Genomic DNA, 25199 nt, shown 5'->3' with positions numbered 1-25199 from the left:
TGAAAGAGGTACTTCAAAATGAAGTGGGGGAGGGGAAGGTCGTGGCAGGGGTGGTACACAGAAATTCAATCTGAATCACAAACTTCACTGCTCAGGTGCCAATGAAGATGCACAAGGTGTGAGATGTAGCACTTTGGAAAGTTAAATCAGGGCAAGACAGGGAGACAGGTAGGTTTCCCTGAAAGTGGTGACACAAGTAGACGGGCTGGCAAAGAATGTGTGTGGAACGTTTGCCTCCACCAGTCTGAGCACTAAGTACAGAAATCGGGATGCATGTTGCCACTGTACAAAATGACTTTTGCATCATTGCACAGTTTAGTTGACCATCCTAATGATGTTCTCGGCTTGAAATATTGATTATTTATTCCCCTCTATAGATACTGCCTGACTTGCTGAGCTCCCCCAGCATTTGTTTTTGTGTGTTGCTAAAGATTTGCAACATCTACAGAATCTCTTGCGCAGACCTGATCACTCTATTTTAGAATGGATGTAAGGATGCAGAAGATTCCGGATGTTGCCAAGACTGGAAGGCTTGAATTATAAGGAGAAGTTGAATAGTTGGGGACACTTTTCCCTGGAATGTAGGAGGCTGAGGGGTGGCCATATAAAGGTATGTAAATGCATGAAAAGCATGGGCAAGGTGGATGGTCACAGTAATTCTTCCCAGGCCAGGGAAGGCTAAAACTGGAGGACAGAGACTTAAGGACAATGGGAAAATATCTAAAAGGGAACAGAGGGGATTTTTTTCCCGCCCAGATGGTGGTGGATACATGGAATGAACTAAAGAGAAAGCTGTAGAGATTAAGTGAATTGAATTGACTTTATTACCCACATCCTTCTTTATGTTACATCTCCATCTGAATGTGCAATATGCAATTTATGGTAATTTGTAATAAATGGTATGTACAATATAGCATAGTACAGTACAATTGTATCAGCGTGAATTAATCAGTCTGATGGCCTGCTAGAAGAAGCTGTCCCGGAGCCTGTTGGTCCTGGCTTTTATGTTGTAGTACTGTTTCCCGGATGGTAGCAGCTGGTACATTTTGCGGTTGGGGTGACTCGGATCCCCAATGATCCTTCAGGCCCTTTTTACACACCTGTCTCTGTAAATATCCTGATAGTGGGAAGTTCACATCTACAGATGAGCTGGGCTGTCCACACCACTCTCTGCAGAGTCTTGTGATTGAGGGAAGTACAATTCCCACACAGTGATGCAGCCAGTCAGGATGTTTCCAATTCTGCCCCTGTAGAAAGTTCTTAGGATTTGGGGGCCCATCCCAAACTTCTTCAACCGTCTGAGGTGAAAGAGGCACTGTTGTGCATTTTTCACCACATAGCTGGTATGTACAGACCACGAGATCCTCTGTGGTGTTTATGCCGAGGAACTTAAAGCTGTTCACCCTCTCAACCCCAGATCCATTGATGTCAATAGGGGTTAGCCTGTCTCCATTCCTCCTGTAGTCCACAACAAGCTACTTTGTCTTTGTAACTTTGAAGGAGAGGTTGTTTTCTTGACAACACTGTGCGAGGGTGAGAACAATTACAAAGTGCAAAAGATATTTAGACAGGGACATGAATAGAAAAGGTTCAGAGATAGGTGAGCCAATTGTGACCAGCTTGGAGAGATACTTTGGTCACATGGCCAAAGGGACTAGTCATGCACCATGTCCACAAGCATTGCTTTCCAAAGAAAGAATCTTTACTTTTTGTGAACTGCAAGACATTGTTGATTTCCAAGCTCAGCTGCCGTTTGGTAATAAATAAATGGATGACTTTGAAAAACAAAGAACAAATTTAAAAGAACACTTAGTTATTGGACTGAAAGGAAGATAGTAGACTTTTCTTCTATAGACTGTATGCCAGCAATTATATAGAGAATATTAGGATATCATATCATCATTCACGTTAAGGGAATTAAAGAAACATTATTGCCGGTGGAGGAGAGTGATGGGAAGTGGCTCATGAAACACTCAATGCAGATGAAGAGGAGCATGTTTAGACTGCTGGGCTCCACCTTTGTACTTGCATTAATTATCATTATTGTCAAAAATAATCTGCACGTTGCTATTTGAAAGCCAATAGCTATGCATATGGGGCCTGACGGTTGTATATTTGCCAGCATGCATTTGCTCTCATTGTGAGCTACTCACTGCCAGGAAAATGTGGAAAATTACTCACCTATGTTGTATGTTATATTTCCACATTTTCCTGGTGTGCATCAGCTTACACGTTAAAATGTTGAATGTTGAAAGGAGTTTTTAAGGGGGTAGTAAAGTGCAGATTATTAATAAAGTAGTCTTGGGGTAGCAAAAGCAACTAAATCCAGCGTCTTTGACTAGCCAGCTCCTAGCTCACCAATTTTCTGTGTCTGAGACAGTACCTGTAATCACGTGTGATTTTATCCTGCATGGCAGCTGTGTTGGCACTGTGCTTCCCCTCCATTTCCTGGAGAGCTGACTGCACTTTTAAAAGCATGAGGCGTTTTTCCTCTAGTTGCGTCACAATCACTTTCTCTTGATCTGATCTTTGTCCGATCTGGAAAGAGCCAATTTTAACAAATGAATGACACGGCTCTTCAAAATCAACTAACCACTTGTGTCTAAAATTTTGTAGTTGTTGCAGTTAGCGTGGCATTTTGACAGATTGGAGCATCCCAGAGTTCAGAGTTCAATTCCAGTGATGCAGTAAAGAGTTTGTACGTTCTCTCCATTTGTACGTTCTGGGTTTCTTCCAGATACTCTGCTTTTGTCCCATAGTCCAAACACATACTGATTAGTTGGTTCATTGCTCATTGTAAATTGTCCTGTGATCAGGTTAGAGGGTTTCTCGGTAGTGTGGCTCATTGAGCATGAAGGGCCTGTTTTGTGCTGTATCTCTAAATAAATAAATGTAACCCCAAATAACTAATTATATTATTGGTGTGATTTTGAAGACGATTTTGCACTTCCCGCACATTGCTTACTATTCCCTGTGCTTTTAGATTGTGCTTTGGAAGTCGGCAGAAGACCAACCACTAGTGTTTCAAGAGACTGTAATTTCTCCAAGCATATGTTTTGAGAGACCTTTAAGGGCCATTGACTAGATGAAGTTTACGTGTAGGTCACATTTGAAATCAGCACCCCACAATCAGGAGGTGAAGCCACATCTGCAAATTTATCTGACGCTGGAAACAATCAAACATATCGCTTCTTGCTTTACACAGATTTATCCTCCATTCAGATGCCTCTCCCTGTAATTTGAATGATCAGCGATTTAAACCTGTCTACTGCAGACTTGCTGAACTTACTCGCTCATTTAACGTTATAACCTTGTGATCAGTGTTCTTTAGGTCAGAGATCTGCCGTTCCAGTTCCTGCTTGCTCTGTAGTATTTCTGTTTCCTTGTGTGAGAGCTCCCTGTCTGTAAGCTCCTTCATTTTCTTTAGCTGTATAATCTCCTCCACAAGGGATTGCTTTTCCTTTGAATGGGAATCTGTGGTTTGTAAATAAGCAACATTCTTAAATATTACTGAGGAAACCTATCTATGTCAGACTACTGCAGGATGAATTGGCATACCTCTCATAATAATTTATATTGCTAAAGGCTTTACGGGCTGGATCATGTTCACCACTTGCATGGGTTTAGATTATGAGGAGAGATTGAGTCACCTGGGACTGTATTCGCTGGAATTCAGAAAGATGAGAGATCTTATAGAAACAGATAAATTATGAAAGGGATAGATAAGATAAAGGCAGGAAAGTTGTTTCTACAGGTAGGTGAGTCCAGAACTAGGGTATATAGCCTCAATATTCATGGGGGTAAATTTAGGTCAGAGATGAGGAGGAAATGCTTTTCCCAAAGAGTGGTGAATCTGTGGAATTCTCCGCCCAGTGAAGCAGTGAATATATTAAAGACATTTATTATTATATTATTTAGTATTATATTGTAATTTGTCCTCTACTGTGCCTATTGTCTTGTTTATTAATTATTGTATTGCCCTGCACTGTTTTGTGCACTTTATGTAGTCCCGTGCAGGTCTGTAGTCTAGTGCAGTTTGTATGTTTTTTTATGTAGTCTAGTGTAGCCTTGTGCTGCCTCACATAGTCTAGTGTAGTTTTGTGTTGTTTCATGTAGCACCAGGGTCCTGGAGGAGCGTTGTTTCATTTTTACTGTGTACTATACCAGCAGTCTATGGTCGAAATGACAATAAACTTGACTTGACTTGACAAGATTGGATAGATTTTTGCATAGTAGGGGAATTAAGGGTTATGGGGAAAAGGCAGGTAGGGGAGATGAGTCCATGGTCAGATCAGCCATGATCTTATTGAATGGCAGAGCAGGCTTGATGGGTCAAATGGCCTACTCCTACAACACACACAAGATACTGGAGGAACTCAGCAGGCCAGTCAGTTTGGAGGCTACCCAAACGGAATAAGGAGGAATAATCCCCAATAAGGAGTTATTCCTCCAACCGAAGTGTGGCCTTATCATGACAGTGGTGGAGGCTATGAATAGACATATCGGGATGGGAATGGGAGTGGAATTAAAACGGGTGGCCACTGGGGGTTCCCGCTTTTTCAGGTGAACGTAGGTGCTCGGCGAAGAAGACTCCCAATCTATTTTATGTCTCACTAATTTATAGGAGGCTACACCAGGAGCACAGGACACAGTCTATGACTCACATGTGAAGTGTTGCCTCACCTGGAAAAACTGTTTAGGGCCCTGAATGAGGGAGGAGGTGTAGGGGCAGGTGTAGCACTTGTTCTGCTTGCAAGGGTAGGTACTAGGAGGGAGATCAGTGGGAGGGACGAGTGAACAAGGGAGTCATGTAGGGACCGATCCCTGGGGAAAGCAGAAAGGGGGGGGGGGGTAGGGAAAGTTGTGCTTGATGCTGGGATCCTGTTGGAGAAGGTGGAAGTTACGGAGAATTACGTAGTGGACATGGAAGCTAGTGGGGTGGTACGCAATAATGGTCCCATGACAATGATTGTTCTTGGTAAATTTTTCTAGAGAAATCATTTGCCATTGCCTTCTTCTGGTCAGTATCTTTATAGGACAGGGGGCCCCAGCCATTATAAATACTCTTCAGAGATCGTTTGCCCGTCATCAGTGGTTGCATAACCAGGACTTGTGATATGCACTAGTTGCTCATACGACCATCCACCACCTGCTTCCCTGGCTTCACATGACCCTGATCGGGGGTCTAAGCAGGGGCTAGCGGAGGGAAGGAGCGCCTTACACCTCCTTTGGTAGGGACGTATATTCATCCCTCCACCCTACTGTATAATAGAATTTATGAACAATTATACAGAAAGGCTGACAAACACCAATGTACAAAAGAAGACAAAATATGCAAAAAAAATACAGAGAACATGAGCTGTAGACTCATAAGTTATTGAGTCCAGGGAAAGCAAACTGAAAACAAGAGACCCCTTCAGGGCTATAGAAAGTGATGTGGGTACTTAATAAGTGATCAGTAGAGTAAAGAGATGGCATGGAACATCACAACAGGCAGAATTAAGGAAAATCTCAGATTATTTTATAAGTATATTAAGGGCAAGTGAGTTACCAGGGAAAGAGTGGAGCTCATTAGTGGCTAAAATGCAAGTATGCGTGGAGCCAGAGTATGAGGAAGGTCCTAAATGAACGGTCTTCACCTGCATTCACTGAGGTGAAATATATTATAGGTGGAAAATTCAGGAAGAGGACACAGTGGAATTCTAGAACACAATAGCATGGAAATGGAGGTATTAGGCAGTTTAAAAATGGAAAAAGTGAACTAGTGGGTGCAAAGGCAGGATGGTGGCTAGCTTAACATGTGTGAGTGCCAGCGATTGGAGTTCAGTTCCCACTGCGTTTACCCCATGACTCCATTGGCTTCCTCTGGGTGTTCCAGTTTCCTTCCACTTTCCAGAGACGTATGGGCATGCTTCACTGGTGCCAGAAACATGGCGAAGCTCGCGGGCCGCACCCGGCACATCCCTGGATTATGTTGGTCATTTCAATACATTTTGCTGGCTGCTTGAATGAACAGGTAACAAATGAAGCTAATGTTTATGTACAGGGCTTAATGAAGTATGGGCCAGGCTGCTACAGGAAGCAAGGCATATTGGCACTCTGACAAAGAGTTTTAAATATGATTTGAGGACAGAAGAAGTGGTAACTCTATCCAAAAAGCAGAACAAGGATAAGCCTGGTAACTAACTTGAGAGTGGTTGTGGAGTTATTAGGAAAAAGTCCAGAAGGGCATTATTAATTTACATTGCAAAGGCAATGATCAATCAAAGACAGTCAGCATAGCTTTATTAGGGGAGATCCCACCTGACCAATTTGAAAATGATGGAATATGTTGAAGAGGGCAGTTGTAGTTAATGTAGTCTTCCAGATCTTCAGAGAGGCTGTTGACAAGGTTGCATGTGGGAGACTGGTTCAAAATAATTAGAACCCACGGAACTCAAGGCAAATTGGCAAACTGGATCTCAAACCGGCTTAGTGAAACAGTGGGTGATTATTTTCGGAATGGAAACCCTTGACAAATGGCATACCACTGCAATTTCTTGCTATTCATCACATACATTAATAATTTTGATATGAATCTAGGAGCTGTGATCAAGAAGGCTTCCATCATCGAGAGGAGTCATTAATTGGTGATGCTGTGCAAGGTTTAAAAAGAGCTGGAGATCTTTCAGAACATTTTGGCAGACTGCAATCATTTGTTAGTGAGGCCACGCAAGGTTTTAAAGGAGCTTGGGACCTTTTGGAACATTTTTTGCACACTGCAATCGTGATCTTTTAGGCACAAAGCAAGGTATAAGTGGAGGAGCAATTTTTGGAGGGGGCCAGGATTAGAGTGGTCAGGCTTACATGAGAACAGGCACTGGCCAAAGCTTAAGCTTGAGCAGTCAGAGGTATAACAAGTGTTGGCAGGATGGTAGTTCAGATGAAGGACTATGCCTCCTGTGAGATGTTGGATTTCAATTTCCCTGATGACTGTATTTGTAGGAAGTGTTTCCAGCTGTAGCTCCTAACTGGCAATGATCCAGAAATCTGAAACCCTAATCCCTGTACTCTCATCCTACTCCTGCCCTGACTAGCGTGTGGTGCTGCGAGTAATCCAGACATTACTACCTTGGAGGTCCTGCTCTTCGACCTCTTCCCTCACTCCCTATGCTCACTACACAGAACCACTTTCCCTTTTCTGCCTATGTAATTGGTGCCAATGTGCACTATGACCTCTGGCTACTTACCCTCTTGAGAATACTCTGCTACTGTACTGAGATGTCCTTGACCCTAGTCAAGTCTCCTATCTCTATTGTTTTACCTGATTTTACGTCCCCTTCTGAGCCTCAGGGCCAGCCTGGCTGCTGTTGCTGTGCCCTGAAAGTTCACCTGCCCCCTGGTTTCCAAAGGGGTATACTTATTGCTGAGGGGAATGGCCACAGAGGAACCCAGTGCTGACTGCTTATTCCCTTATTTCTCCTGCTTGGTCACCCATCTACTACCTGAAGCCACTCCATAACATTCTCATCTATGAGGTTTTCAGTATCTTTTGATGTTGGACTCAGTGTTGTCCTCTGCAGGCAGACGAGGTAAAGAAGACCCAGTGATTCTAATATTCCCTGAGTATCCCAGTTTCTGTGCCATTTCAGATCAGGTTGTAGAAAAGGTCCTGACCACCATTTCAATGAACGCACCGAAGATCCCAAGGTTCTTTCATCCATCTCTCCTCTCCTGTGCCTTACTTGGGTAAAGTCCCACAGGCTTTGAGGCCTGAATAAGCAGCCTCTTAACACACATTCTGTACTGAAAAGAGCTTTTGAAAATTTGCTTTTCACATGAAGCTCTCCAGACCATCTAGCATCGAGTCAAGGCTGCTTCACCTATTACTTGTGAGTCACCTCCACCTAAAGTACCTTCACCATTTCCTTCCACTCCTTTCTCCCTCTGATTCTTGAAGGGTCTCACTTCTGATGGCCAAGTCATTGGGTATATTTAAATAGGAGGTAGATAGGTTCTTGATTAGTAAGGGCCTCAAAGGTTACAGGGAGAAGTCGGAAGAATTGTTTGAGAGGAAAATAAATCAATCACGATGGAATTGTGGAGTAGACTTGATGGGCTGAATGGCCTAATTCTGCTTTGATGTCTTATGTCTTATGATATAAAAATTGATGGTGCAAGTTGGACACAGTAATAGGAGACAGAATTTAATCCTGATTAATAAGAAATGATATGCTTTGTGCAGGGTGGGACATACACAACAAATGGACCATGGACTCATCTCCACCTACCTGACTTTTCCATATAACTCTCAAATTCCTTACTATGCAAAAATCTATCCAACCCTGTCTTAAATATATTTACTGAGGAAACCTCCACTGCTTCATTGGACAGAGAATTCCACAGACTCACTACACTTTGGGAAAAGCAGTTCCTCCTCATCTCCATCCTAAATCTACTCCCCAGAACCTTGAGGCTATGTCCCCTAGTTCCAATCTCATCTACCAGTGCAAACAACTTTCCTGCCTCTATCTTATAATTTTATTTGTTTCTATCAGATCTCCTCTCATCTTTCTGAATACCAGTGAGTGCAGTCCCAGGCGACTCAATCTCTCCTCACAGTCTAAACCCCTCATCTCTGGAATCAACCTGGTGAACCTCCTCTGCATCACCTCCTAAGCCAGTATATCCTTCCTCAAGTAAGGAGACCAGAACTGCACACAGTACTCCAGGTGAGGCCTCATGGATTTTGGTGTACAAATCCAAGGATCCTTATAGGTGGCAGCAAAAGTAGTTAAGGTGTTGAAGGCTTATGGGATACCTGGTTTTATATCCATGACGCAGAATGCAAGAGCAAGGAGTTTATGATACACCTTTATAAAACGTCAGGTAGGCCCCTGCAGAACTATGTGCAGTTGTTGTGACTGCCATGCAGGAAAGACATGAGTTTCCTCTGCACTTAATGATGTCATTCTGCTTTTGACAAATGAAAAGGCTGAAATGTTAATACTTGAATATTAAGTACCTTTGGTGTTAACCTGGTTGTTTACAGGGTTAAGATACTTCTCTACTAAAGGAGATTACCCTTGGGCAAGGTGTACCATCTACCTTGTTCCCCCCCCCCCAACCCACCCTTCTACCGATCAGGGTACCGTAAAACCATGGGAGCAGGTGGTGGATGGTTGTATGAGCAGTTGTTGCATATCACAAGTCCTGGTTATGTAGCCACAGACCTCAGACAGACAATCTCTGAAGAGTATTGATAATGGCTGGGGTCATCCATCTTGGAAAGACACTGCCCAGAAGAACCCAGCAAACCAATTCTGTAGAAAAATTTGCCAAGAACAATCATGCTCATGGAAAGACCATGATCACCCATGTTATTCAATACCAGACATAATAATGATGATTAACACCTGTGTACTAATTAGAGGCTTTCTCCAGACAAAAACAAACCACCCCAGCAAAATGGTATTGGTGTACACATGTCAATCACAGAACTTGCCATCTGATTGTTTAAGCTGCTTGCTGAGTCTCTCCTTTTCAGTCTGCAGTGTGTTTAAATAGGCGTCCTTCCGCTTCAGTTCCAAGCGCAAACCATCAGCTTGACAATGTAGCTCCTGCAAAAGGTCAAACAGATGGAGAACAGAAGTGAATGCTTATATACGTTACTTTAACCCCTACAACCGTAATTTTACTGACAAACAAAAAAACATGCATTCAAAAAAGTTTCTTCTACAATGTGAAGATGTACAAAGAATAGTTTGTGTACAGCAAAACTCCAGCAATGGAACAAATTCCTGATCATTTGTTTCCTTTATTCTCTACTCTGATCTTTCACTTCTTCTCACCTCCCTATTACTTCCCTCTGTGTCCCCTCCTCCTTCTCTTTCTCCTGTTGTCTACCGTCCTCTCCCATCAGATTCTCTCTACTCCAGCCCTTGACCTTTCCCATTTACCTGGCTTCACCCATCACCTTCCAACAAGCCTCCTTTCCCTCCTCCCACCTTTTCCCTCTTCCTTCTCAGTCCTGAAGAAGACTCTCGACCCAAATCGTTGACTGTTTATACTTTTCCGTAGATGCTGCCTGATCTGCTGAGTTCCTCCAGCATTGTGTGTGTGTGTGTGTGTGTGTGTGTGTGTGTGTGTGTGTGTGTGTGTGTGTGTGTGTGTGTGTGTGTGTGTGTTGAGTGAGAAATAATATTTGACTAGGACCCTAAAAAATCCCATGTTCTTATTAACAACATGTGCTCAATTGTGCTATGTACATTGGAGGGAGGAGACAGGTCTCTAAGTCTCATTCAGACAGTACCACTTCCAACTTGAAGTGTAGATGTCTTAACAACACAAGAAATGGGAGCAGGTGTAGGCCCTCTGGCCCATTGAGGCTGTTTCACCATTCACTAAGACCATGCCCAATTTGGCCATGGACTCCGATCCACCTACGTGCCTTTTCCCCATTATGTTTAATTCCCCAGCTATGCATAAATCTATCCAACTATGCCTGAAATATATTTAATGAGGTAGCCTCATGAAGCATTAATGCGGTGTAAATCAATGGGTTAAGGCTTGAAAGCATATGCTTCCAGTTCAAAAATAAAACTTTACCAGAGTTGCAATGAAAGCCCGAACATACAACTTCGGAGTAAATGCTATAGTAACAGATTGAAGGCATAAATGAAAGACGTAATTGTGATGGATAGTGCTTCATGAAAGTGTACATAATATTAACAATATTATGTTTCTTCATTAAAATGCAGGATTGATTCCCTTATGTCTTTATACCCAAACCCACTCAGGTCTCATTCAATGTTGAACTATACTGTCTAAGCAATTTAGCCCTGCCTTTGCAAAACACCCTTTGCTCTCCAATATCTTTTAATTTGTTATTCTGAAAGTTTCTCTTCTGATTCTTCTCAAAGTAAAATAAACAATGTGACTTTACTTTAAATTCTGTCCTACCTGGCATTCTGGATTCCACGCTCCAGGATGCTAGGAGAGACTAAGGCTAAACATCTGCAGTGAGGTGTTTCCAAATTTTCAATACTGCTGGACGTTGAGAAATGTTCCTTTATTTAGATCATAAGACACGGGATCAGAATTAGGCCATTTGACCCAATGAGCCTGCTCCACCATTTGATCAAAGCTGATTTATTTTCCCTCTCAAACTATCCTCCTCCCTTCTCCCCGTAAGCTTACGAATCAAGAACCTTTCAACTTCCACTTTTGGAAAGCGGCCAGTGAAGGAGTGGAGATTTGAGGGTTTGACGAGAAGAGGCGGAGGACGAGCTTGTTCCCAGTTAGTCTTTACAATGCCTCCTGAGACAGTGATTTGCCTCTCCTGTGAGATGCAGCAGTCTTGGGGGAAGTCCCCTCTTCCGCAGGGTCACATCTGCCAGAAGTGCTTGTGGCTGGGCGATCTGGAAGACCGTGTGAGGAATCTGGAGCAGCAGCTGGTTGACCTTCGACTCATGAGGGAGAATGAGGCAGTCATAGATGAGAGCTACAGGGAGGTAGTCACACCTAGGCTGCCGGAAGCAGGTCGTTGGGTGACAGTCCAAGGGGGGAAAGCAAAGGAGAGTAGACAGGTAGTGCAGAGCACCCCTGCAGCCATTCCCCAGAATAATAAGTTTACAGTCCTGGATGCTGTTGGCAAGGACGACCGACCAGGTTGAGTCTGACCCTGTGGTGCAGAAGGATGGGATGGAGAAGAGGAGAGCTGTTGTCATTGGAGACTCTATAGTCAGGGGAGCAGACAGGAGATCTTGTGGACGTGAGAAGGAAACCCGCATGGTTTGTTGCCTCCTGGGTGCCAGGGTCCAGGATGTCTCTGACTGGGTGCATGACATCCTGGTATGAGAGGGAAAGCAACCAGAAGTCGTGATGCATGTTGGTACCAATGACATAGGCAGGAAGAGGGATGAGGTCCTGAAGTGTGAGTTTCGGGAACTAGGCAGAAGGCTGAAGAACAGGACCTCAAGGGTGGAGTTCTCAGGATTGCTGCCAGTGCTACGTGATAGTGACGGTAAGAATTGGAGGAGATGGCAGTTGAATGCGTGGCTGAGGAGTTGGTGCAGGGGGCAGGGTTTTAGATTTTTGGACCATTGGGATCTCTTCTGGGGAAGGTGGGACCTGTACAGATTGGATGGGTTGCACCTGAACTCGTGGGGAGCAATATCCTTGCAGGTAAGTTTGCTAGCATGGTTCGGGAGGGTTTAAACTAATTTGCAAGGGGGATGGGATCTGGAGCAATAGAGCAGTGAAAGAAGTGCATGGAGTAAAGCGAGATCTAACATATAGAGAGGCTTTGAGGAAAGAGCAGCAGAATAAAGGGTATAAAGGTAGTAAGGTAGAAGGGCTAAAGTGTGTGTACTTCAATGCAAGAAGCATCAGGAACAAAGGTGATGAACTGAGAGCTTGGATACATAAATGGAATTATGATGTAGTGGCCATTATGGAGACTTGGCTGGCAACAGGGCAGGAATGGATTCTCAATATTCTTGGATTTCAGTGCTTTAAAAGGGATAGAGAGGGGGGAAGATGGGGAAGAAGGTTGGCATCACTGGTCAGGGATATGATTACAGCTGCAGAAAGGGTGGGTAGTGTAGTGGAGCCTCTTTTGAGTCAGTATGGGTAGAAGTCAGGAACAGGAAGGGAGCAGTTACTCTACGGGGGGTATTCTATAGGCCCCCTGGTAGCAGCAGAGATACCGAGGAGCAGATTGGGAGGCAGATTTTGGAAAGGTGCAAAAATAACAGGGTTGTTATCATGGGTGACTTTAACTTCCCAAATATTGATTGGCACTTGATTAGTTCCAAGGGTTTAGATGGGGCAGAGTTTGTTAAGTGTGTCCAGGATGGATTCCTGTCACAGTATGTTGACAGGCCGACTAGGGGGAAACGAACCCCTAGATCTAGTATTAGGTAACGAACCGGGTCAGGTCACAGATCTGTCAGTGGGTGAGCATCTGGGGGACAGTGATCACCGCTCCCTGGCCTTTAGCATTATCATGGAAAAGGATAGAATCAGAGAGGACAGGAAAATTTTTAATTGGGGAAGGGCAAATTATGAGGCTATAAGGCTAGAACTTGCGGGTGTGAATTGGGATGATGTTTTTGCAGGGAAATGTACTATGGACATGTGGTTGATGTTTAAGGATCTCTTGCAGGATGCTAGGGATAAATTTGTCCCGGTGAGGAAGATAATGAATGGTAGGATGAAGGAACCAAGGGTGACAAGTGAAGTGGAAAATCTAGTCAGGTGGAAGAAGGCAGCATACATGAGGTTTAGGAAGCAAGGATCAGATGGGTCTATTGAGGAATATAGCATAGCAAGAAAGGAGCTTAAGAAAGGGCTGAGAAGAGCAAGAAGGGGGCATGAGAAGGCCTTGGCGAGTAGGGTAAAGGAAAACCCCAAGGCATTCTTCAATTATGTGAAGAACAAAAGGATGACAGGAGTGAAGGTAGGACCAATTAGAGATAAAAGTGGGAAGATGTGCCTGGAGGCTGTGGAAGTGAGAGAGGCCCTCAATGAATACTTCTCTTCAGTATTCACCAACAAGAGGGAACTTGATGAAGGTGAGGACAATATGAGCGAGGTTGATGTTCTGGAGCATGTTGATATTAAGGGAGAGGAGGTGTTGGAGTTGTTAAGATATATTAGGAAGGATAAGTCCCTGGGGCCTGACAGAATATTACCCAGGCTGCTCCACAAGGCAAAGGAAGAGATTGCTGAACCTCTTTATGTCCTCGTTATCCATGGGAATGGGACTGGAGGATTGGAGGGAGGCGAATGTTGTCCCCTCGTTCAAAAAAGGTAGTAGGGATAGTCCAGGTAATTAGAGACCAGTGAGCCTTACGTCTGTGGTGGGAAAGCTGTTGGAAAAGATTCCAAGAGATAGGATCTATGGGCATTTAGAGAATTATGGTCTGATCAGGGACAGTCAGCATGGCTTTGTGAAGGGCAGATTGTGCCTAACAAGCCTGAGAGTTCTTTGAGGAGGTGACCAGGCATATAGATGAGGGTAGTGTAGTGGATGTGATCTACATCTAGTAAGGCATTTGACAAGGTTCCACTTGGTAGGCTTATTCAGAAAGTCAGAAGGCATGGGATCCAGGGAAGTTTGGCCAGGTGGATTCAGAATTGGCTTGCTTGCAGAAGGCAGAGGGTTATGGTGGAGGGAGCACATTCAGATTGGAGGGTTGTGACTAGCGGTGTCCCACAAGGATCTGTTCTGGGACCTCTACTTTTTGTTGTAATTTTTATTAATGACCTGGATGTGGCGGTAGAAGGGTGGGTTGACAAGTTTGCAGACGGCACAAAGGTTGGTGGTGTTGTAGGTAGTGTAGAGGATTGTGGAAGATTGCAAAGAGACATTGACAGGATGCAGAAGTGGGCTGAGAAGTGGCAGATGGAGTTCAACCCGGAGAAGTGTGAGGTGGTTCACTTTGGAAGGACAAACTCCAAGGCAGAGTACAAAGTAAACGGCAGGATACTTGGTAGTGTGGAGAAGCAAAGGGATCTGGGGGTACATGTCCACAGATCCCTGAAAGTTGCCTCACAGGTAGATAGGGTAGTTAAGAAAGCTTATGGGTTGTTAGCTTTCATAAGTCGAGGGATAGAGTTTAAGAGACGTGATGTAATGATGCAACTCTATAAAACTCTAGTTAGGCCACACTTGGAGTACTGTGTCCAGTTCTGGTCGCCTCACTATAGGAAGGATGTGGAAGCATTGGAAAGGGTACAGAGGAGATTTACCAAGATGCTGCCTGGTTTAGAGAGTATGGATTATGATCAGAGATTAAGGGAGCTAGGGCTTTACTCTTTGGAGAGAAGGAGGATGAGAGGAGACATGATAGAGGTGTACAAGATATAAGAGGAATAGAAAGAGTGGACAGCCAGCGACTCTTCCCCAGGGCACCACTGCTTAGTACAAGAGGACATGGCTTTAAGTTAAGGGGAAAGAAGTTCAAGGGGGATATTAGAGGAAGGTTTTTCACTCAGAGAGTGGTTGGTGCCTGGAATGCACTGCCTGAGTCAGTGGTGGAGGCAGATACACTAGTGAAGTTTAAGAGACTACTAGACAGGTATATGGAGGAATTTAAGGTGGGGGGTTATATGGGAGGCAGGGTTTGAGGGTCGGCATAACATTGTGGGCCAAAGGGCCTGTAATGTGCTGCACTATTCTATGTTCTATGTTCCACTTTAAATATACTCAATGACCAGCTTCCATTCCGTGGCAAAGAATTTAACAGATTCACTGCCCTCTGGCATTCCTCTTCATGTCTGTTCTACAGGGGCGGCTTTCTATTTTGATGCTGTGCTTTTTGATCCAGGTCTCCCCCACTATAAGAAACATCTTCTCCATGTCCACTCCATCTAGGCCTTTCAATATTCAATAGGATTCAAAGAGATCCCCACTGATTCTTCCAAACTCCAGCAAGTACAGGACTGGAGCCTTCAAATGTTCCTCCATATTTAACACCTTCATTCCTAGAGTTATGCTCATAAACCTCCTCTGGACTCTCTCCAATACCAGCACATTCTTTCTTAATATGGGGCCCAAAGCTGCTCACAATTTTCCAAATATGGTCTGATCAATACCTTACAGAACCACATCACATCAAAATCAGGATAATATCATCAACATTGTGGTGGCAGTGCAATGTGATACATACTAATACAGAAAAAAAACCTGTGATCTACTGTAAGTATATTTATATTAAATAGTTAAATTAAATAAGTAGTGCAAAAATAGAAATAAAAAACTAGTGAGGTAGTGTTCTTGAGTTCAATGTCCATTCAGAAATCAGATGGCAGAGGGGAGAAAGCTGTCCTGAATCATCGAGTGTGTGCCTTCAGGCTTCTGTACCTCCTTGGGGGTCCTTGATGGATGCTGCTTTCTTGAGGCTTCACACTTGAAGATGTGCTCGGAGCTATGGAGACAAGTGCCCCTGATGGAGCTGACTTATTTTACAACTGTCTGCAGCTTATTTTGGTCCTGTGCAGTAGCAACCCCCTACCCCCATATGAGACAGCCATGCAGACAGTTAGAAGGATCTCCATGGTACATCTGTACAAATTTTCAAGTGTTCTTGGTGACATACCAATTCATCTCAAACATATAATGAAATATAGCTGCTGTCATGTCTTCTTTGTAGCTGCATCAATATGTGGGTCCAGGTGAGTACTTTAGAGCTATTGACACCCAGGAACTTGAAATTGCTCACTCTTTCCACTTCTGGTCCCTCTACGAGGACTGGTGTATGTTCACTCATATTCACTTTTCTGTTCTAAGTTGTTGTTCCGATACCACTCAAATAGCTGATATATCTCGCTCCTTTACGCCATCTCATCGCCATCTGAAATTCTGCCAACAATGGTTGTGCCATCAGCAAATTTATAGATGGCTCTTGAGTTCTGCCTTGCCACATAGTCATGGGTGTAGAAAGAGTAGAGCAGAGGGCTAAACACACGCCCCTGAGGTGCGCCAATGTTGATTGTCACCGAGGTGGACATGTTGTTTCCAATCTCCACAGATTACGGTCTTCTGGTGAGCAAGTCGAGGATCCTGTTGAAGAGGGAGGTACTGAAGCCAAATTTATGGAGCTTTTTGATCAAAAATACAGGAATGATTGTGTTAAATGCTGAGCTAGAGTCAAGAAACAGCTTCCTGTATTTGTATTGGCAGGGTGAGCCAAGGCCGTGTGAAGAGCCAATGAGATCACATCTGGCATAGACCTGTTGTGGTGATAGGTAAGTTGCAGAGGTTCTGGTCCTTGCTGAGTCAGGAGTTGATTCTAGCCGTAATAAACCTCTCAAAGCATTTCATCGTCTCGATGCAAGTGCTACTGGATGATAGTCGTTAAGGCAGCTTATCCTGCTCTTTAGTTAATCAAGGATAAATAAATCAAGAAAAAGTAGGAACAAGCTACTAATGAAATCCTAATGAAGGGTCTCCGCTTGAAACATTGATTATTTATTGCTTTCTATAGATGCTGCCTGTCCTCCTGAATTCCTCCAGCACTTTGTGTGTGTTAAACTAAATTAGGATGCAAAAGCTGTGATTTTATTGAACAATAGTAGGGTAATTGATTAAACCTGTGATTAGTTTCTATGCTTCTATACAGATTCCATAGTGGTAGTTCTACAGACACCCCCCAACTCACTTTGCTAAAAGGCTGGCTTTATAAAGGTAGAATTTGATTCATAACCCTTTTAGCTCAATTCCATCTATTATCACTGCACATTTTCTTAGTGTTTTTTTTAAACAGAGCTTTTGAAGCACCCTACTGACACAGCCAGGATATTCTAGGAGCCTCTTACTCACTGCTACTAGAGGAAGGTTTCTGCATGTAACATCTCGCTTGCTCCTCCCAGAGGAAGGTCCCTGCATTCAAATGATCTCTCTCTCTCCCTCAGTGTGTTGGAGGATGGAGCTGGAGTTCTGGGTCTTGGGCAAGGCTTAATCGAGAGTTTGCGGATCGCGCTCTGTAGCTCACGTTATGATGTGCTTCTCGTTTCTGGTCACTCCTTTCTTTTCTGTTGCTATTTTGTGCGACTTTTGATTGGGGAAGCCTGCATATAATGAATATAATGCAAGACTGAACTGAACTGAGCTGAACTGAATATGCCCGGACACTCTTTCAACGATGACTTTGTGGGTTGGTTTTTCATATTCTGTGTTTTCCTTTTTTTTTTGCTTTTTGTGTGATTTGTATTTTTTTTTTTTTAGCATGGCAGTCGGGGAGACGGGGGTTGATGCCTTTCTTTGTACGGGCTCCATATTTTCCTTTGTTTCATGGCTGTCCATGGGAAGATGAACCCCAGGGATGTACACTGCATACATGTTTTAATAATAAATGGACTTTGTATCTTAGAAACATAGAAAATAGGTGCAGGAGTAGGCCATTCGGCCCTTTGAGCTTGCACCGCCATTCAGTATGATCATGGCTGATCATCCAACTCAGAACCCTGTACCTGTTTTCTCTCCATACCCCCTGATCCCTTTAGCCACAAGGGCCATATCTAACTTTCTCTTAAATATAGCCAATGAACCGGCCTCAACTGTTTCCTGTGGCAGAGAATTCCACAGATTCACCACTCTCTGTGTGAAGAAGTTTTTCCTCATCTCGGTCCTAAAAGGCTTCCCCTTTATCCTTAAACTGTGACCCCTCGTTCTGGACTTCCCCAACATTGGAAACAATCTTCCTGCATCTAACCTGCCCAATCCCTTTAGAATTTTATACATTTCTGACTGAGGTGTGCAGAGGAAAAGAAATGCAATCACCTCACATCATATTTCTAATCATGAAAATATCAGCTTTATCCATTTTCCTCTCTGCAGTTTCACCAACACTACATTTGAAATTATGCACAGCAACAATGATTTAAATTCATTTCTAAACAATTTTAACTTTACCCGCAGTTTCCGTGACATTGTCTCTGCTTCTGACTCCACCTTCGGCTGAAGGATGATGGACTTTCTCGTTTGCTCACGAGTATATTTAGTTAAGGTATTAAAAGAAGCACTTTGTATATTTATTAGATATTAATATAATAATGGGACAATCGTGCCAAGAAAAGGATATAGGAAATTGGCTTCTAGCTCCAGATAGTAGATCTGTTGCTGGAGATTCTTTATAAATTCAGCCTCAACACAAGCTAAAGAGCTTTCTGTAGAACTAGAGGAAAGGAGCTCATTTATACAACATATAAATCACACCAACAAGTCATTAAACAAAGAACCCACTATATTATTTTGACAACATGAAGAAAAGCTATTGGAATATTCATGAAATAAAGGGGTGACCTCATTGAAACCTACCAAATGTTGAAATGCCTCAATAGAGTTGATGTGGAGAGCATGTTTCCTATGGTGAGGGAGTTTAAGACCAGAGGACACAGTCTGAGAATAGAGGGACGTCCTTTTAGAACGCAAATGAGGAGGAATTTCTTTGGCCAGAGTGTGTTGAATCCATTGAATTCTTTGCCACAGGTGGCTGTGGAGGCCAAGTCATTGGGTATATTTAAGGCAGAAGTGGATAAATTCTTGTCAGCACATGAAAGGATATGGGGAGAAGAAAGGAGATTGGGGCTGGGAGGGCAAATGGATCTGTCATGATGAAATGGCTGAACAGATTCAATGGGCCAAATGGTATAATCCTGCTCATATATCTTATGGTCTAAAATCTTTTACTTCCAGTGATAAGAGAAGTAGTTTCTGTCTTGCAACATTATCAACGATGGGTTATACAACCAACTTCACAAATGAACATTCACTGAACACTCTCACAGCAAGATACGGATAAATACAAACCAAAACCCAACATTTACTGTATAATTCTACAATCTTACATGAATTTATTTGGAAAAGTGCTCATGTTGATTGGGAGTCAATTTGTTTTCCACCTAAACCATTGAAGAACAGAAATAAAAAAACATAGGCAGATTAGAAATGGGTCTACTCAATCACAATTCCACAATGATCAGAATCAGATTAATATCACCTGCATATGCTGCAAAATTTCTTAACTTTATGGTAGTAATACAATGCAAGCATGAACAAAACCATGAATTATAGTGAGTGGGTGTATGTGTATATACACACATATATGGGGCTCATTAGATGTGATTGGCAGCTCATCTAGGAGAAAGAAACTCCAGTTTCCAAACCTCCACTGCCTTACAACTATACCCACTCATGAAGAAGTAAACCCCGAGGGAAAAAAATCAGAGCTGGAGCCCCTAAGGCAGTCCTTCATTGAGTTCAACGCTGACTGGTGACTCCTGCAATGCTGCTGGTACCAACCTGTATCAGTCTCTGCCGTTTCGTTGACTTCATCCTCAATAGGCCTCCGTTAGTCTCGACAGACCATGGAGTTGCACCTCGGAAAGTTTCCTGGGCACAAGCCTGGGCAAGGTTTTTTTTAATGGAAGACCAGCAGTTGCCCAAGCTGCAAGTCTCCCCTCTCCATGCCGCCGATGTTGTCCAAGGGAAGGGCATTAGTAACCCCAAAAAGGAAAGCCCGGCATTCAATCACAATTTCAATAGTGTCAGCATTATGAAATATTACACCAAACGCATCATAGGGGTCATCAGTAATCCATTGCTGAACCCGAACTCCAAATTTAATGACCAAGAAATGATGCCTTTGATGCACCATCAATAACTCACTCTGAGATGTGAAGGCGAGATATCGGCTTTTATTGACTGGAAGAAGGAACCAGCAGTGAGTGACCACCATACTACATCCTGGAGACTGAGAGGCCGGGCTCAGGCCTCGATCGCCTTTATACAGGGGTCTGTGGGAGGAGCCACAGGAGTAGTCAGCAGGGGGCGTGTCTAGACAGGCACACGTAGTTCACCACAGCCTTATAATGAAGGAGATGACTTGGGTGAAAAAAAAATTAAAGAGGGAGGACATTAGCTGGGACTAAATGAAAAGTCAACCTGGGAATCTGATTGTGGAGTCTTACTAATAGAAATAAAACATAGCAGCCTGTTTACTTGAGATCAGGCAATACTTCTAATGATGAATGTTGCCTGTTTCTCAGTTACTACCTTTCCCCGTACCAGGGCTCTGGAAAGTTTGGGAAGCTCACCACAGCAGCTCGCAGAAGCAGTCTTCTGCCTCAGTGCATCCTATCCTTGTGTTCCTTTTAGAGAAACATGGAAAAGTCATTATGTAGAAAGCCAAACAACACACACAAAACGCTGGTAGAACTCAGCAGCATCTATGTAAAGGAGTACAGTCAGCATTTTGACCCAAATCCCTTTCTCGGGACCCATTTAGGCCATCATGTATGCTGGTCAAAACATTGCAATGTAACATCAACTCTGTGGCCTGCAGGTCACCACAGTTTAAGTTCAAGCACTTCTTAAATTATGTTGAGGATTCCTGCTTCTACCACCCTTTCAGGCAGCAAAATCTAGACTCCTTCCACCCTCTGAGTGAAAGTTCATCTCCTTTCTACTCTATCACCTGGCTTTTGATGCTTCTGCCAAGGGAAACTAAGTACAAAGGATTTACCACAGCCCTTTGTAAATCTTATGCACTTCAATTGTTTCCTCTCAGTTTTTTCTGTTCCCTAGAAAATAACCATAGGTTATCCAATCCTGACAGTATTCTCAACAGTGTCCTCTTCATCTTCAGTGCAGTGACAATGTAGGGAGCAGGATGATAGTCATGATCAAGACCATAGAGACTATAAAATCTGGGAGCAGAATTAGGCCATTTGGTCTTTCGAGTTTGCAACACCATTTCATCATGGCTAGTCCATTTTTCTCTCAGCTCCAATCTCCTGCATTCTCCCAAAAATCCTTCATGCCCTGACTAATGGAGAATCTATCAACCGCTGCCTTAAATATAGCCAACGACTTGGCCTCCATAGCCACCTGTGGCAATTAATTCCACAGATTCACCAATCTCTGGTTAAAGAAATTCCTCCTCATTTCCATTCTAATTGGATGTTCCTCTATTCTGAGGTTGTGCCCTTTGGTCCAGTATAGGAAACTCTATTGAGATATTTCAACATTCAACAGGTCTTAATGAGATCTTCACTCATGCTTCTGAATTCTATGGAGTACAGGCAGCAGGCACAGAGCCATCAATTGGTCCTCATATGGTAACCCTTTCATTCCCAGAATCATTCTCGTGAACTTCCTCTGAACGCCTCTCCTATGTCAGTACATCCTTTCTCAGATAAAACTACTCACAGCACTCCAAGTGAGGCCTTACCAGTGTCTTATAAGGCTTAACATTACATCCTCACTTTTATATTCTGGTCCTCTCAAAATAAATCTAACATTGCATTTGTCTTCCTCCCTACCAACTCAACCTGCCAATTAACCTTTAAGGAACCTGATTGGTAGAGCATGTTATGATCTAAATATTAAGGTAACGTAACGTCTTTGCTCTTACATTCTGTGCCTTGGCTGTTTAAATAAAATAAACATCCCAAGTGCCTTCTTAAATCATCATATTAAATTACTCTACTACCTCTACCAGTGTTGTGGCTACATACAGAATGTGTGCTTTTTTATTCAATCCCTTCAGAGTGTTCCAGGGCAGTTTTCAGAAAATCCAATTCTGTATATTCTCTAACCCATGAATGTACCACTGGTCATGGAACAAAATACTTAAAATACTGCACCTCTATTGTTTGTCTTCCACTCCAGAAAGTTGAGTATTCCTCACTTGTTGTAAGAAGATTTTTTTTGCTTTTAATACAGGACTCACACCATCTTTCCTCTCTCATAGATAGGTACCATTGAGAATCACAAATATGGATGGCAAACTGTCAGCACAGACCTGAAACTCTGGATGATGAGCAAGCCTTGAAGGTCCTTTTGTGCTATTTGGTCAGAAGCTTGTCAGGTTGGAGATTTTGAATAGTAGAAGTCCCTTGGGATTTGGTTGCCCACCTAAATCTTTCTCATTGGAAGTCCTACTAAAAGTGGTGGGTATGGCCCAGTCCATCATGAAGTAAAACCCTACCCACCATTGAGCAGATCTACACAGAGTGTGGTTGCACTTATCATCACCACCACCCAGGGCATGCTCTCTTCTCACTGCTGTGATCAGAAAGAAGGTAGAGTGCCTCAGGATTCACACTACCAGGTTCAGGAATAGTTATTACCCCTCAACCATCAGACTCCCAAACCAGAGGGGATAACTTCACTTGCCCCTTCACTGAATTATTCCCACAAGCTATGGACTCACCTTCCAGGATTTTTCATTACGGTTTCTCAATATTTATTGCTATTTCTTTCTTTCATTTTGAATCTGCACAGTTAGTTGTCTTTTGCACCCTGATTGAGCACCCAAGGTGGTACAGTTTTTCATTGGTTGTTATTCTATTATGGAATTATTGAGTATTCCCACAAGAAAATGAATCTCAGTGTTGTATATGGTGATATATATGTACTTTGATAATAAACTCACTTTGAACTTTGATCTCGGAGTGCCAGAGAAGACCCAGCCTGTTCAATATTTTCAGATTAGTATAACCTCTCAGTTCTATTATTACAATGTTTACAGTAGAGTAGCAAAATGTTTAGGGATTAGCATCCAGAGGCCTAAACTATTGATCTAAAATTGAATTTCACCATAACACTAGGCAAGTATTAATGAACCTTGAATGGAAAAAACCTATCAAACAAAAAACTATTGGATTCAAAAACCCATTTGGCTCATAACTGACTTGTAGGAAAGGAAATCTGCCATCCCTATTAAAAAGATTGTGACTCCAGTAAATTTGACTGACAATTGTTCTCTAAAACTGTCGAGAAAACAATCGTTTCAAACATCAGGGGTTGACAATAAATACTTGCCTTATGAATGGTGACCATATCTTGCAAATTAATTATGTTCTTTGAATTTTCTTAAATTATGATATATTCTGTTTATAACATGGAGATCAGAATTGTACAGAAGACTTTCTTTTTAGGAATTCCAATGGAGAATACTTTGTGAGTTCTAAAGAAGATTTCCAACAATTTCAAGACATTTTTTGTGCTTAAGGTTCTAGTCCTCACAAAATAAATTTGCTTATTTATGTCTTTACTAACCTGAACTGTTACATTTCATTTCCCTTGTCTTTTTTCCTCTCCCCCCCCCCCTCCATTTTAACGGACAATTAGTGGCCAATTTATTAGGTACCCCCTGTACCTATTACAGTTGAGTCTATGTTCGTGCTTTTCTGCCATTGGGACCCACTCACATGAAGGTTCAATGTGTTGTGTGTTGAGAGATGCTTTTCTGCACTCCACTGTTGTAATGCACGGTTATTTGATTTACCGTCACTTTCCAGTAGCTTGAACCAGCCTGGCCGTTCTCCTCTGACCTCTCTCATTAACAAGGCATTTTTGGCCACAGAACTGACACTCACTGGATTTTTTTTTTTCATTTCTCGCACCATTCTCTATAAACTCCAGAGGCTGTTGTCTGTGAAAATCCCAGGAGATCAGCAGCTTCTGAGATACTCAAACCACCCCATCTGGCACCAAAAATCAAAGTGACTTAGATCACATTTCTTCCCCATTCTGATGTTTGGTCTGAATGTCAATGAACCTCTTGATCATGCCAACATACTTTCATGCACTGAGTTGCTGCCACATGATTAGCTGATTAGATATTTGCCTTAAAGAGTGGGTGTAACTAATAAAGAGTCCCCAGAATATATATTCCAATTCTTGTACAGTCTTTTCTCCTTATTTATCTATATTAAAGCTCATTAGCCAATGACAAAAATGTCTTTTTTATACTTTTTCTACACTGTCCTTAATAGAAATAAATATAACCTAATTATGTTGTTTGCACATTTTGCTGTTGGACCAGTTCTGAGCTTTAACCTCATTTGCAGGCTTCCAACAGCTACTCACTTATTAACTTGATCTGAAACATCTGATATACATCTTTTAAATATTTAAATACAACCTTAAGGTCATTTATCAGTATCAAAAATACTGCTTTAAAATCAGCTTACAGATTGAAATGATAATGATTTTCTAAGATATTCCTGTACTGTTATAGACCAGAAAACACAGGTGAATCCTTGCGGTTATTGTAATAAACGAATCAATTGCCCTACTCCCCTTGAAAGCACACGTACCTGCAAATTCCGGATTGTCCGCAGAGTATCGTTACCAAGGAGAATGCAAACTTCCGTCTGACTTATGAACTTCTGTTGTTCTTTGTGGTCCCGGTCGTTGTGTAGGTAAATGGACTCAGTATCCAAGTGATTGAACGAGGATATGACAAACGTACTTCCCTGGCACTGTCGATGTTTACTTGAATTTCTTTTCCGCTTTGATCTTTAACAACCCTCAAGTCCTAAGCTGCTGGGTACTGCCTGAGTTCCGCTCTCATTACTTTCGGAACTTTCCACGTATGCGATTCAGGTTTCGTCCCTTCGCTTCCAGTTATAAAATAAATGAACCGCAATTTTCCGTTCCGATACCAATGTACAGATCGGTTTCTTGTCTATTTTATTTCAGGTGCAGATTCTGCGGATAGAAGTCCAAATGTGCGTCGATATATTTCCCCCGATCACATGAGATTTAGGGAAACAGGAACTAAGCTATTTTTTTCTCTCCGCAACACAGACAAAATGCTGTCGGAACTCAGCGCGTCAGGCAACATCTATATAAAGGATAAACATTGGACATTTTGGGCGGAGAAGTCTGGAAAGGAAGCGGGAAGAAGTCCGAATTGGGA

The 25199-nt window shown here is 42.7% G+C and overlaps 1 protein-coding gene across 3 annotated transcripts in view; it reads right to left on the bottom strand.

Moving 5' to 3' along the window:
* LOC132400496 (myosin-11-like) overlaps window positions 1–24987 on the bottom strand; it is a 55533-nt gene extending 30546 nt beyond the window's left edge. For 2 of the 3 annotated variants that reach the window (XM_059981495.1, XM_059981496.1), the window contains exons 1-7: window positions 24595–24987; window positions 19336–19389; window positions 18570–18662; window positions 18401–18479; window positions 9485–9599; window positions 3290–3474; window positions 2384–2538 (exon numbers count right to left, since the gene is read on the bottom strand). In XM_059981495.1, the coding sequence (XP_059837478.1) occupies window positions 2384–2538; window positions 3290–3474; window positions 9485–9599; window positions 18401–18479; window positions 18570–18662; window positions 19336–19361 (653 nt within the window). In that variant the 5' untranslated portion in view covers window positions 19362–19389; window positions 24595–24987. The remainder of the gene's footprint in view (window positions 1–2383; window positions 2539–3289; window positions 3475–9484; window positions 9600–18400; window positions 18480–18569; window positions 18663–19335; window positions 19390–24594) is intronic. The other variant, XM_059981497.1, reaches the window with a different exon arrangement.
* Window positions 24988–25199: the final 212 nt, after the last annotated feature.

This window comes from Hypanus sabinus, chromosome 10, assembly GCF_030144855.1.
Source record: "Hypanus sabinus isolate sHypSab1 chromosome 10, sHypSab1.hap1, whole genome shotgun sequence".
NCBI classification, from domain to species: Eukaryota; Metazoa; Chordata; class Chondrichthyes; order Myliobatiformes; family Dasyatidae; genus Hypanus; species Hypanus sabinus.
Note: the sequence above shows the minus strand (reverse complement) of the source record. Positions and strands in the feature narration are given on the sequence as shown.